Below are 13,732 nucleotides of genomic sequence, written 5' to 3'. Positions count from 1 at the left end.
CTGCATTCTTGCTGCCGCCATTTATTCTACTTAAAAATAGCTCATAATACTCCTATTAATTGCAATTATTTTGTCTTCCTAGATTACTTTATAACATCGAAGACTTGAATCAAGGCACTTGCTATATTTCTTTCGCAGTTTCGTATTAGTGTGTATGTGTAAGTAAATTACACGTTTTTATAAAATACATAATACTTTAAACGTCTATATGTAACGCTTTTTTATTCTTAATATAACAATTATTATAAAATGTACTCCAAAAGATATTGAAAATCGTTGAAAATTTTTCACATACGAATCTCACGTGTAAAGATTTATAGAAAATATCGCCGCTCTCGTTATATTATCAATTTTGGAAGCCCTGTTCCTGGTGTCACGCACACCATGTACGCACGCACACACACATACGTATTAAGTCATTAATTTTTTAATGAAACTATGCATTTATTCGATTAATCATACTTTTGGCTGTAATTCGGTGAACGTGTATTGTCTATATTACAAAATAAACATTTTTCAAAGACTTGCTGTATTCATGAGGAGGGGAAGTATTATAAAAAGGCGAGTTTTTTCATGAGGGTAATTAACGTGTCGTCAACCGAGCATGTTTTTCGGTTTTTGGACACATCCAGTTCTTTTCTTGGGCACTAATGACGTGTGTTTTCGTGTGATTTCCTTTCCTGATTGTCATTACGTATCTTATATTATTTTTTAACAGCCTTTATTTTATTATTATACCAATTTCTCTTAGCAAAGTTCAGATAGCTTTTAGAAGTTTCACACTAATGTTCTTCAATCAGTCCTTAATGAGAATCTAATCTTTCTAGGTCCACGGTAAAAAAAAACGCGTATATCATTACAGGCTAAACTAAATCACGGTTTCGGTATACGATAGATTAATATTTACTACATAAACGCTCGAATGAAAAGATTAATTCTAACGATCCCAAACTCGACAATCTCAATTATCCAAATTAAAAAAAGAGAGACAGAATATCGCCAAGTTTTACTCGTGAATAGAAAATTAGTGTAATCTTTGTAGAAAATAATACTAAGATTTAACACTTATAGAAAAAAACGTTTCACTAGTATTATAACCGTTCTATTCTTAACACCTCCATATTCTTGACTTCTTAAGGAACACCGACACGTATGCGTACGTGAAGTTTTTAATTAGGTTTAGAATTTCGAAATAATATTTGCCACAGAATCTGTCGAAGAAAATATAGGAATCCCGTTATATGACGGCAGTTGTAATATTTGTCACTTGAAATCGCATGGTACTAAAAAATATCTTTTACTTTTTACCGTCAAAACTTCGTCTCCGCTTTCGTATTTTTAACATATTCCCCTGTTCTTTCGCTACTTTTACATTCGTCATGTAATTACATAGTTACATCGGAACGCAGCCACAGAGTAAGAAAATAAATGACAAATAACAAGTACCGTGCGTGTATACTATTAAGGTAAATGTCGAAACACTTAAGACTTATGTCTTCTGGACACCTTTATCATTTTAGTTTGTAAATAAGTATAACACGAATTAAAATCAAAGATAAAAATGTAATATAAGAAAAATATTTTTATCTTTGATTCTTTGGCTTTAATTCAACTTATAACTTATTTAAGGACTAAAATAATAAAAATGTCCAGACATAGGTACGTAATCAGGCATTGGTACATTTACCTTACTTGTCGCGATCAACATTTGAAGGATACAAGGAAAAAACGATCAATGTCCATCCGGAGTAATTTCGAGAAAAACGTTTCAAGTCCTAATACATCTCGAATATCTTAACTATTGAAAAAATTAGTACAAAATTTAGTGAATATCGGAACGCAGTATTTACTTAATGTTTATATTGGAATTATGATGAACTCTAACAGATTCTTCACTACAAGCGTGTTGATTATGATCATTTTTTTGTACCCCAACATGGTACATCTTTCGGCTTTATTTGAAACTGTTCTTTATCAAAATAGATAAGAATTATGAAAGTTCTTTGAAACTGATGCTACAAGATAAAATAATCAGATCAATTTTAACAAAAAGTAAACTTTTATCGTTTTTCCCCTGTACCCTTCATTTTCATTCCATGTATATACTATTAAAATAAGAACGGGCTCGAGGAACAGGGTTAAGCATAGAGAGATTGGTCCCGACGAGTTAAGAATAGGTGAAGAGAGGAGGGGGGAGTTTGGTTGTATTGCTAAAGATAAAAGGAATGACGTTTGGGAATTCATCGAAGCACCAATTGTGTATACGCAAAGGCTGTCATCTTTGAGCAATCTTCTACCGAAATACTTTTGTCAAGTATTCAATCTCGGATTCTTCCCTTCTTTCTTCAATTCCTCGTAAATTCTGATTCAGCCTATTACGAGATTTGTACAGATCTCTATAGTCTTTTCTCCTCTCCAGTGATTATCTTGTTGTTGTTGTTGTGAGCGCCACTCCGTCATTATTTCTCGTTAACGGACGTGGTAAAGGCAGTCAGGTTGTTATTGTTGGATGTAACCTTCTGTTTGCCAGTCGCGCTAGGCTTCTTCTCGTCGAAATGCCGTTTCCGATGCACCTTCATGTTGTCGCGACGATTGAACTTTTTACCGCATTCCGGGCACGCGTGCGTCTTTTCCCCATGTACATGACGATGAGCGGCCAAATGACTCGCCTGTGCGAAACTCGCGCCGCACTCTTGGCACACGTGTTTACGCAAACCCTCGTGCTTCAACAGGTGCTCGTTTAGAAACGCTTTAGACGCATAACGGTTGTTGCAAACGTTGCACACAAACGGCTTGGGATTGGAGTGCTGCAGCACGTGCGCCTTGTATTTGGAAGCGACTTTGAAGGTCTTGCCACATGTCTCGCACGTGTACGTGGTCGCGTGGCGAGTTTTGATATGCTCGTTCAGCACCGACAGACTCGAGTAAAGATTATAACAAAAGCGACAGCGGAAATTGCGCCGTTTTTTCATATGAACACTCGCGATATGGCCGAGCAATCTCGTGCGAAATGGGAAGACTTTGCCGCAATATTCGCAGGCCAGATTTTGCGGCGGCAGATGCGACTTCATGTGGATCTGCAACGAAACCTTGTGGTGATAACTCTGCCCACAGTCCGCGCAACTGTACGGCCGCACACCTTTGTGAACATTGTCATGTTCGGCCAGGTAGAATTTAGATTTAAATCGTTTAGGACACTTGGGACATTGTATGGGCCTAGGATTGGTATGCGAGCATCGGATGTGCTTCATCACGTCAGACTTGCAAACAAACTTGGCGTTGCAGACAACGCACGTATACTGCTTGATACCGAGATGCGTTTTCACGTGAACCGTACATTTGTCTCGGCGCTCGTAGAACTTTCGGCAGAGCTTACACGCGTAACCGTTTTGCGTTTCATTTACAACGTGCTCCACGTTATCGTCCACCTTAATCTCCTCGCCGTCGATCTTAAAGAGGTCCTCTGGGTTCTGCGTGGCTTCTAACCGTTGCTCCAACTCCGCTAAATTTTTCAACTTTGCCGCCGCGCTGCTGTTCTTCGGCGACGTACTGCTAAGGATGGTGTTGACAATGCCGTTCACCTCCGCGCTGTTTTCGCTCTGCAGCAGATCCACGATCGCCGTGTCGACTAGACAATAGTCCTGATCGGGCAAGACCCGCGCTCGCGCCGACGACACCTCATCGTTTTGCTTCTTGCACAGCTCGACGGTGAAGCTAATATCCTCGGCGTCATTATTCCGATTTCTCGTCTCCTTTACCGAGACCTCGATATCGGGAGAGCTAGAAACAATCGTCAATAATTTATTCAAAGCTGAGGTTGGGAACTGAATCGTCGCTGATGAATCCAGGTGCTGTTGCTTCGGACTGTTGCTCTGTTTGTCCGTACTCTCGTTGTTGCTAATATTGTTGTTGTTCGCAGAACGTGTACCGATGTTATTTTCGACGTTATTGTTGTGACTCCTTAATCGACTTGCGATCGGAATCTCCTCGAGGTCCACTACAGACGAATCCGCGCTTTGCCTGCTTCTGAGCCAACGAGTCAGCGATGTTTCTGTACTCTGAGTCTGCGCATTTTTTTCTGCGGATTTATCGTTGCACTTAGAAACCTGTTGCTGCTGTTGCTGACTGCGAAGGCTTCTCAAAATCTTCGGAGACGTATTTCTCTTTTTCGGCTGTTCCAAATCCTTGACTACTTCAACATGGTTCTCCTCAGCCTGACTGCTTCCGGTGGAATTAAGATTCTTTTCAATACTGTTGTTATTATCCGACGACGACGTGCCCACCGGCGATGTTGATTCTTCAATCTTTACCTCTGTCTGGAGAGAAATCGAATTAGAAGTGGGTACCAGAATATGTCTCTATTTTGATAACAATGTGGGTGAATTTACAAGCAATTGAAAAAATTTAATCGTTTTTCGTTCAGATATTCATAATATTAACATTTTATGCAAATATTTTACATTGACTCATTTTTCATTTATAATAATAATAATAAAGAATAAGTATGAATAAAGAATACATATGATAATTTTAATACAAGAATATTCGACTTTATTAAAATTATATATTAACAACTTGATTAACAATTAATAAAAAAGAAAAGAAATAAAAAAGAAAGTATATTTTTGCAAAACTTTGCTTATAAATTGTTAAATTTTATTTTCCTATTTATACCTGTATATGGACTTTATTATATCGCGTTTATTATTTCGCAGTACTGAAATTTATATTCATATGTCATGAAATTTTGTGATATAAGATAGGATTGATTGTGATAAAACAGCATGATAAAAGAGCAGTAGAGCGGTAGATGAAGTATAAACAAAGTACAGAGACTTACGGACTCTGTTAACGGTGGTAGATTGTACTGATCGCGTAACACCTGTTGGGTGCGCCGACACTCTTCTTGGAAGTCGCAAACGAATTCGAGCTTGCCCAGACACTGAACACAGATCGCCTTGGGCAGAGGATCCTTCTCATCTATCTGCGATTCACAAACAAAAGTGATCTAAGTTTTGAGAAGTGTACTCGTGATATACTTGCAAGAAGATATAACATTATTAAGCGACATTAAGCCTCATTAATTCTTTTTTTCCTTTTTCCTTCTTTTTACTAAATATTAATTACGTAAATACTACCGCTCTGCTCTATAGATACAACAATTTGTGACAAATATATAAATATATCGTTACATTCTGGTACCCACTAAAGTTCTACGACAACATCCAAGCCTGGAATTACCAACAAACTTAAATATATAATTTTTACCCAGTTACAATATTCATTACTTACAATTTTAAATAAAGCTCATTACTCTTCTCTCCAAAGAATTCGCCCAAACAATTTGTACAAATGTAAAAATTAACTTGTACAATAATCTCATGGCACGTTTACAAACACTCGCACATGAAAATATAAACACAATATTTCTCTGTGTATTAATTAATAATTTCTTTTTCGAACAGTAGCGATAGAAATTCCACGGGAGATTCTATGAGAATCTCGTTGATGAAGTAACACACATAAAACGTCTATTTTTAACTGCGATATTGGAGCAAATATAAAGAAATCTTTTGTCGCTCAATGAGTGTATAACTCACTAGAGAAAGCTCCTATTGAATATCAATTTCCAACATGACAATATCCTCCAATCTCTTTTTGAAACTTATAGGGTCTATCTTTATATAAAAGCAGATTATTATAATGTACTAATTAATTATAATGTTTGTTATTTCTTAACAGAAAAAGAAAGCTGTTGATGAAGTGATGTAGTAAACAGGAGACCAGTTAACACAAAATTAACAATTCAACATGAATTACACAAACCTCATCGCTTCAAACCCTTGTTAATAAAATTAGTTCAATTAATTGTTTAAAATCACAATTATTATAAAGCAAGCATAGTAATTAATTATGTTAATACTTAGGGATCAAATTCGACCAAAAAGTATCGATGCTTTTGAATTTGGGGGAAAAAATGCTCCCTGGGGATCAACAAACGTGAAAGACAAGCCGAGCATGCTACAAGCAAACAAGATGCGCTGCGTATAAATAAGCATGCTGTTTTGCAGCAAGAAAAACCATCATATAGCAAGGAAGGAAAAAGAACATCTCCCTTTCTCTCATAGCCATTTTTTCTAACCCTATAGAGTTATGATCAAGTCGGCGAAAAGAAGCGTGAAGCGAAGCGTCCAGGCGCGACGAGTAACCGCGACTCACCAGGATGTTGATCTTCTCGTGTATCTTCGTGCCGAGGTAGCGTCTGACACCCTCCTCCCCAAACACGTCGATGTAGATCTTCTCGTACTGGCCGCATAGCCTGCACATTTTCGCCTCACCCTCTTCCACGTCCATTCTTGTTTACCTCGTCGGCAAGCGCGTCCTTATACATGCACGCTGGGTGCTCTGGTGGTGCTACCGCAAGGTGGAAATCCCGACGGGGCATCCACGCACGCCGTTGTTGTCGCCGTTTCGTATCTCGTGTCGACGCCACCGCCACGATTGACGCTTCCTCCTTCACTCTTTCTTTTTGACAAAATGTTTCGCCCGATTTTTTTTCCTCTCTCTCTCTCTCTCTCCTCTTTCCCTCGTTTTTGGAAGAACGCGACCACGTCCCCTCGCCCGTGACGCCAGGACGTGCGCGCGGAGCTGGCGGAGCAGGAAACTTGCGTGAGGAAGGGGCGAAAATGGAGACGACTACACTGGCGTTACTACTTGTCATGACAATCCAGCGCGCGACAGAAGATTTTCTCGGAGAGTAGCCGCATTCGAGCCAGACTCGGCGGCATTGGTCGAGCCGAGTGTGACGCGTCGCGGGTGACCAATCAGCTACGGCGAGGGTCGACAAGTCTGTTCCTTTTACGGCGCGACTCCTTGGGTCTGTTCGCGTTGCTTGCACTTTTTGCACTCAGCATTTTCGCTTTCTCTCTCTCCAACGGCCGAATATATATTTATCTCATTTCAAGTGCGAAAATGTTTGGTGATTTCAAGCAACGCGAACAAGCCTCTTTTTCAGCTGAACTTTTTGCACGGTTCATCTGTCCTCTTTTTCTTTTCACGTTGGAGAGAAAAAGAGACAAGATAAACTGCGCAAGAAGTTCAGATAAATAGAACAGACCGAACGGACCTATTTCCTGCATTTTTATGTTCATTTCTATCAATGTAGATTAATTTTTATCATTTTAATCGCGGTTGAACTTACTTTTCATCTTTTTCTAGTTCTTAAAATTGGAGAAAGATAAATGGTAAGTTAAACCAAGATCAAAGTTAATCTAATCATATAATTATTATATAAAGAAAACTATCCAACCGCATTTTATGCTTATTAAATTGCTTTTTCTACTAAATGCAGCCATTCAAAATTAATTGTTTCAAATTTACTTTTGTTGTAAATTAAGTTACTTCTTTATTTTAAATAAAAAGACTGTTATTAATCTTACAAAAGAAAAAAAACAAGAGAATTCAGCTCCAATGAGCAAATATTTATCAAGAAATGCAAAGAGCGTAACTCGTTCGTCAAAATATACAAACTCACTGTCAATAATCTAAAATTCTAAAAAAAAAAAAGAAGCAACCGGTTCCGCTTCCTTTTAGGTACATGTCAGATGTTGGAACGCAGCCAATGATCCAATGAGAGAATTTCTTTTTCGAAAACGAATTTTCCTCATTGGACCATCCGGCTGCCTGTTCCGACATCCGACGTCCGACGTACGACGCGACGTATTGTAGAACCGGCCTTTATTACGTCTCAATTCTCAATCGAATGACAAACATGGCATCCACCATGATCGTTAGCTACCGTCTGTTATTTATTACAGTCGCTTTCGCACTTTCGTTTGTTTCCGTCGCGAATTCCACGGACGCCGCGGACGATTTTTCTTACGCGTCTGCGAGAGTCGAGGTAACGTGTTTCTGTTTTATGTTAAATCAACATGATGTCTTATCGGATATCGCTCATTAGAACGCATGACTTTCGATTTTTCTGTATTATAATTGCGATATACAATTGCTACAAGAGTAATTAAATGATGTTTTATGTATTGAGAAATTGTAATCACATCTCGTACGGACCGGTTTCCTCGTGACACACGAGGAAACGTTATTTACGTGATTTGTTTTCCAGAGCTGTAGCGGTTGCTCGCTCAATCGGCTGCCGGATGTCAAGAAATTTATTTTCGAGGACCTACCGCAATAGTATCCTTTATAATAGCATACTTGTTTTGCATATTTATACATTTTTGAAATTTATTGTCAACTGCATTGTTAGTGACAGTTGACGTAAAATACTTATTTTATTCATTTTTCACACATTTTGTCTTATTTTTTATTTTTGTTACATACGTACACATACATGAAAAATAATTTAAAACAACATTGACAATTTGAAGGTTGATAGATAAGTAAAGTTAACTTTTTATATGTAGATATATAAAAAATTGCGTGTTATGTGTTTTCTAAAGATCTAGTGTACAGATGTGTTTTGCATATTTTAAAAATTTGCTCCTAATTTATTAAAAACAGTAATCTTGTAATATAAGATACTTAAAAGTGTATAATTTTCCCAAAAGTTTATAAGTTCCCCAAAATAACAGCAAAATAAAAGACTAAACAAATTCAATCAAGATTCCATCGAACTATATATTACTTTTTTTTTCCTTAATACACGTACAGTGGCGAGAATGTGGAATTCAAGCATATTCCAGGCGCAATACCAGAACTCGTGTTATTGAACGCACGTGGAAAGGTTTAATAATAAAAAGAAAATATTAACATAATTATAATTCGTAATATCCTACTATTAATTTCTGAAAATGTTGCAGGAGCTAGAGAGACACGGGTTGTCCAAATTGACTCGAAAAGAATGTAATGACTTGCTAGTCTCCAAAGGCTTCATGAAAGATAAAGAGGAGATGTAAATCTTCCAATTGGCGTATATTGTGAGAAGCAGCATTCTATCAAAACTAATCGTAATAATTATTTCTAGGAAAAATAAATAATTTCTGATCGTTTATTTCTATATACATCGTAGACATCAAGATACAATAGTTTTGTTTGTTGTTAATATTCCAAGAGAGTATAAGCTATATTGTGTACAGCAGCAGTATATTCCTGATCTATGTAAATTGCTTTTATCGAGTTGCAATTTTCGGTACATTATATTCGTGAGCGCTTCTCTCGAAGAGCTGCAATCTGTGATAGATGCCAAATCTAAAATAGGATGGAACATTGCACAGTGCGATATCCCACAGATCCCATTAATTACATTATATTCTTCATTTCTGCTAATTCTTTAACCCTATAAAATTTTTATAACCAAACAAATTAAGAAATAACAGATTAAGTTATTGATATAATTATTAAATCAACTAATTGAAGTTTAAATAGTATTAATAGTGTACTCTACAAAAGTTTCTTTAGAAACTCTTAATTATGCATAAAAACCTCTTTTATGAATTTTGTGAATATTAAAAAAAAAATGTTTTATGTTCGTCGATTTGTACGTTATCCGAATCATTTATGGATAGGATTTTATATAGTAGATGTGGATACGTGATTCAATCATAGAGATCTATTTATGCATCTCTAATCACTTCTCCATCTGTTGCAATTCGATATTGGTGCTCTTTCACTGCTTTAAATTAACCTAGTTGTTGCAATTGTTTTTCTGTGTCCAATGTATGTATGTACATACATGGTAAGTTGATCAGTAATATTAGTGATATTAGATTACTGATATTGGAATTAATATCAGATAATAAATATTGATTTTTTTTTTTAAATTGTTTTACTTTTTTATTAATAAGGGTTACTAATATTGAAAGCAATTGAAATTTTCACCCACAAGTCTCTTTATTTTTTATAAAACTTTTTTTTTTTAGTTTTCATTATATTTTTGTGATCTATTATACGTTCTCTAATAAAATATTTTCAAAAGAGATAAAATGTTTCTTTTGCGTTTACACAACTCGATCCATTTTTTTTGCCATTCATTATGTGCCATTTCGTTTTTCAACCGAGTAGTTTCAATTGATTTCTAATCAAAATATGACCTGTTGAACTGTCCACGTCTCGAAACATAAAACTCCATTTTGAGTATCTTACATAATGTGCTTTTGAAATGAGATTTGAGTAATGACTATATAAATAGACTTAAGAAGACCTCAGAATCACAGCAGAATAAAATTGAACATCATTGAACGAAAGAACTATGAATAAATTAATTACTACTGATAGTCTCGTAAGAATCCATTTTTTACGTCCCGTTATATTTCAATGTATATACTATGTTATTAATATTCCATAATATATTAGATTGTTTAAATGCGTACGCAATTTTTATTTAAACTCAAAATTATACACACAGGTATGTATATATATATTGTTTATTGATTTATTATATACACACTGTTCAAATTTGCAGTTTCTCACAAACCCGCGATTTATCTTAACGATCTACATTAATATCTTCCCATCGCTGCGTATTCACTTAAGTCATACATTTTTATACTTTAAATATTATAGCAGATGCACGCACTCCCTCTATGGGTAATAATAATAATAATAATAATAATAATAATAATAATAATATATATAATATGTACATAAAAAAGTGACATCAAAATATCAGAATTATCCAAATGGGAGAGGAATCATCCCATTCGAAGTATACAAATGCCAACGAAACCGTGTAAAACATTTTACATGGACAAAACACTCGATGTACCTTTCTTCCTCTTTTCTAAAATAGGAAGAAACGAGTTTTTTTTTTATGTCCATTTCCAATACAGATTAACTTTTACTTTTTATCCTTTTCTAATTGTAAGAAGTAGAAAAAAAAATAAAAAGTAAGTTAAACTGATTAAAGTCAATCTACATTGGTAGAAATGGACATTACTCGTACAGTTTGGGACACGCGTAAACGAACTTCATATATTTCTGTTGTTTTTTTTTTTTTTTTAAAGCTCCTGCTGGCTCGATTGCCAAGTCCGCATAGTGCGCACAATGTCAATTGTGAACTGTCAGGCATAAAAAAATGATGTTAAAAAGCTAAATTATTCTTGCAACGTACATACAGCGACATTTTTCGTGTTAGTGCAGTGATCTTGTATTAAAAATAATTGTCGTGGTGTTAAAATATATCGAAAATTCCTATTTTATAAAACTTAATATGTAAAAGCAAATATTTATTTCAGCAGCTGTCAAACAGCCTGTTTTATTTATTTGACAACTGCTGAATTGAAGTAAATATTTACTGTCACATATTAAATTATAACAAAATGTGAATTTCGATATATTTTAACATTACGGCAATTATTTTAAACACAAAATCATTGCATTAACATGAAAAATGACGCCCTCCCACCAGTGCTGCCTCAACGGATAGATAACCGGTTTAAAAGATTAACGACACCTTTGCCTCGTGCAGCGGATAAGCGGATTTTGCATAGACTTGTGAGACTATTATAGCACGTAGGTAATATTATATACTTTTTATAGGCTTATAAGTCAAAATCGAAATTTTTCAGTTGACAGTATTCTTCTCGGGGTGCAATACTTATTACATCATTTATCCAAATACTTATTACATCATTTTTCCAAACAAAAAGGGAGTTTTTGATATATCTTACAAGTCTATTTTACATCGATTACAAATGCTTTAATTAAATTCAATAGAAAAATATTTTTATTTTAATAATGTCTTACGTTGCAAAAATTTTCATATATTTTTTTACTTTTAACGTCATCAATCAAAGATGGAGGCAGTGAATGAACAGGAGCTTTAAAGGACTTTGCAAGAGCCACGTGGAAACCAATACCAATGTTGCGATTATCACGAACCAACAGGATATCATAAGACAAATTATTACAAATTATGGAGCAGACTGGTATGTGATTTAGAAACAATGTTATGCCATCAGCAGCCAGCAGATGAATATTATCGCTAACCACAAAAATATCTTGGATAAAAACTGATCTTCCTCATATTGCGGTGTGCCTCTGGGAGCTGGAAATAAATTAATTTTTTTATACATTACCTCTCAATTATTGTCTCATATATATGAGAAACAGGAACACGAAGATAAGTTCATCTCGCAATTGTACCATTCCCCTTAAACTTATGACAAGTGTTACCTGCGCTTGGTCGTGTTTCTCCGAAATTAAAAGTCGACGTAAAGAAAGCGAACGGAAAAGTGCCAATGCCGAACGACATGTAGGAACCATCGCCGAAACCAAAGCCGGGAAAACCGACATTGGTTTCTGGCTCTGACCTTTGACCGGCCGGGCGCGGTGGCACGTTGTTCCTGAAACAAAAATCGTTTTCACCAATTAAACTTATATTATTTTGTAGGCCAAGCCCTTCAAAATAGTTTCTTACAGCATACAGGTGACTTCAAACAAAACAAAACTCATTTGCGATAACACACGCAACGTTATCTTAACATAAAATCTTAGTCTTAACGTAAGCGTCTCCCGTCAACTTAAACGTGATCGAACGCAAGCCCCATCCTTGGGGCGACTCTCATGCAGTGAACTATAGAGCCGTTTATTTGTGACCAAAGCATATTTCAGGGAAACAAAAATAATAGAATACCATTGACCGATTAAAATTCGTTAAACAGACAGAAACCAATTAATCCGTCTTTTTCTTCTTGGTGCCCGGGCGCCAGCACGAACTTTCACGTTTCAGTACAGTATTACAGTATATAGTTCACTGCTCGCACGCCACCAATGCATCAATATACTAGATACAGGTATAATAAGCAATGGTAATAAAACAATTATCTCCTATAATTTAACATAATATTACACATGTAAATTTTTTTAATACTAGGTTACTAAAGATCTATCTCCGACCGTAATGGCGTTTTTGTTCGAGTTTGATTGTAAATTTGTTTACATAATCCTTGAATAAAAAGACGCAATAATTAATTTTTTTAATTGTGACAGAAAAAAAACAAGTTATACCTTGGATCTTCTTGCTTTGTAGCTCCACGTCCATATAATGGAATGACTTTTTCTTTGCTTATAGCAGCCTTGCATACAGGACAAACCTGCCTAGTAGGTCTAGTCTCCAGCCACTGGTGCAGACACGGCCAACTGGATTATTATCAATCATATCATTCAAATTATAGGTAATATTTCACTCTTTGACACGTTACGTTATCAAATATTTACCAGAACAGATGGCCGCACATACTGACTACTGCATCTTTCGCGGTATCCAAACAGATATTGCACTCGAACATCCTCTCATCCTTCTCTTTTTCCTCCGTAGAGCCTGCGGATCCCGATGACTTGGATGAACCCGCTTGTTCCTTTGTCCTGCTCATCCTTCAAGTATGCATATAATAAGATTTAATCAAATATCCTTGCGTTTTAGGATAATGCGTTTAACGCATTAATACTGTACATTTTGAAACAATTTCCATAGTTAATTAGAGCTTTTTAGTCATAATTAGAAATCTCAATAACTCGCATATCTAATTATGACTAGAGAATTATGAGTCTCCAGGACTCTCTAGTCCTAGAGACTAAGAATTTCTAACTCGCAGAAATTAATAGCTCTCGTGCAATGGAAAAATCATATATCCCAGACAGCACGTATGTCTGAAAGACGTCGTAAAGACATATTTTAGACACGCGTGTCTAAAAGACATCTTTACGACATCTTTTAGACATGCATGTGTAAGATTATTTGTGCCGTGCTTGAGTAGACCGTAAGGTGTGATTG

At 35.8% G+C, this 13,732-nt stretch overlaps 3 protein-coding genes across 3 annotated transcripts; 1 reads left to right on the top strand and 2 right to left on the bottom strand.

Annotated features, from left to right (window-relative positions):
* Positions 1 to 1,617: 1,617 nt before the first annotated feature.
* Positions 1,618 to 6,714, bottom strand: LOC112462897 (zinc finger protein 181-like). Its single transcript, XM_025028964.1, has 3 exons — positions 6,220 to 6,714; positions 4,841 to 4,984; positions 1,618 to 4,316 (listed from the first exon to the last, which is right to left on the bottom strand). Exons 1-3 carry the CDS (start codon positions 6,352 to 6,354, stop codon positions 2,460 to 2,462), a joined length of 2,136 nt encoding a protein of 711 aa, XP_024884732.1. The 5' UTR covers positions 6,355 to 6,714; the 3' UTR covers positions 1,618 to 2,459.
* Positions 6,715 to 7,731: 1,017 nt separating this feature from the next.
* Positions 7,732 to 10,230, top strand: LOC112462899 (selenoprotein M-like). Its single transcript, XM_025028965.1, has 4 exons — positions 7,732 to 7,900; positions 8,123 to 8,193; positions 8,671 to 8,743; positions 8,820 to 10,230. The coding sequence occupies exons 1-4, from the start codon at positions 7,763 to 7,765 to the stop codon at positions 8,913 to 8,915; spliced, it is 378 nt and encodes a 125-aa protein (XP_024884733.1). The 5' UTR covers positions 7,732 to 7,762; the 3' UTR covers positions 8,916 to 10,230.
* Positions 10,231 to 11,799: 1,569 nt separating this feature from the next.
* LOC112462896 (E3 ubiquitin-protein ligase RNF185-like) lies at positions 11,800 to 13,513 on the bottom strand. Its single transcript, XM_025028963.1, has 4 exons — positions 13,177 to 13,513; positions 12,967 to 13,098; positions 12,133 to 12,302; positions 11,800 to 12,004 (listed from the first exon to the last, which is right to left on the bottom strand). The coding sequence occupies exons 1-4, from the start codon at positions 13,329 to 13,331 to the stop codon at positions 11,907 to 11,909; spliced, it is 555 nt and encodes a 184-aa protein (XP_024884731.1). The 5' UTR covers positions 13,332 to 13,513; the 3' UTR covers positions 11,800 to 11,906.
* Positions 13,514 to 13,732: the final 219 nt, after the last annotated feature.

This window comes from Temnothorax curvispinosus, unplaced genomic scaffold (assembly GCF_003070985.1).
Source record: "Temnothorax curvispinosus isolate PA1 unplaced genomic scaffold, ASM307098v1 QBEX01012914.1, whole genome shotgun sequence".
Lineage (NCBI taxonomy): Eukaryota > Metazoa > Arthropoda > Insecta > Hymenoptera > Formicidae > Temnothorax > Temnothorax curvispinosus.
The sequence above is the reverse complement of the archived record's forward strand: the minus strand, read 5'-3'. Positions and strand labels throughout refer to the sequence as shown.

Bases quoted from the DNA above. Each gene is read 5' to 3' on its own strand.
- LOC112462897 (XM_025028964.1), bottom strand. From the start codon at position 6,354: ATGGACGTGGAAGAGGGTGAGGCGAAAATGTGCAGGCTATGCGGCCAG. The intron at 4,985-6,219 runs GTGAGTCGCGGT...TGTGAATCGCAG, and splicing joins ACGAGAAGATCAACATCCTG to ATAGATGAGAAGGATCCTCT. The intron at 4,317-4,840 runs GTAAGTCTCTGT...ATTTCTCTCCAG, and splicing joins TACCACCGTTAACAGAGTCC to ACAGAGGTAAAGATTGAAGA.
- LOC112462899 (XM_025028965.1), top strand. From the start codon at position 7,763: ATGACAAACATGGCATCCACCATGATCGTTAGCTACCGTCTGTTATTT. The intron at 7,901-8,122 runs GTAACGTGTTTC...TTTGTTTTCCAG, and splicing joins ACGCGTCTGCGAGAGTCGAG to AGCTGTAGCGGTTGCTCGCT. The intron at 8,744-8,819 runs GTTTAATAATAA...AAAATGTTGCAG, and splicing joins TATTGAACGCACGTGGAAAG to GAGCTAGAGAGACACGGGTT.
- LOC112462896 (XM_025028963.1), bottom strand. From the start codon at position 13,331: ATGAGCAGGACAAAGGAACAAGCGGGTTCATCCAAGTCATCGGGATCC. The intron at 13,099-13,176 runs GTAAATATTTGA...ATAATAATCCAG, and splicing joins ATGTGCGGCCATCTGTTCTG to TTGGCCGTGTCTGCACCAGT. The intron at 12,303-12,966 runs GTATAACTTGTT...TTTTTGTTTCAG, and splicing joins ACAAAGCAAGAAGATCCAAG to GAACAACGTGCCACCGCGCC.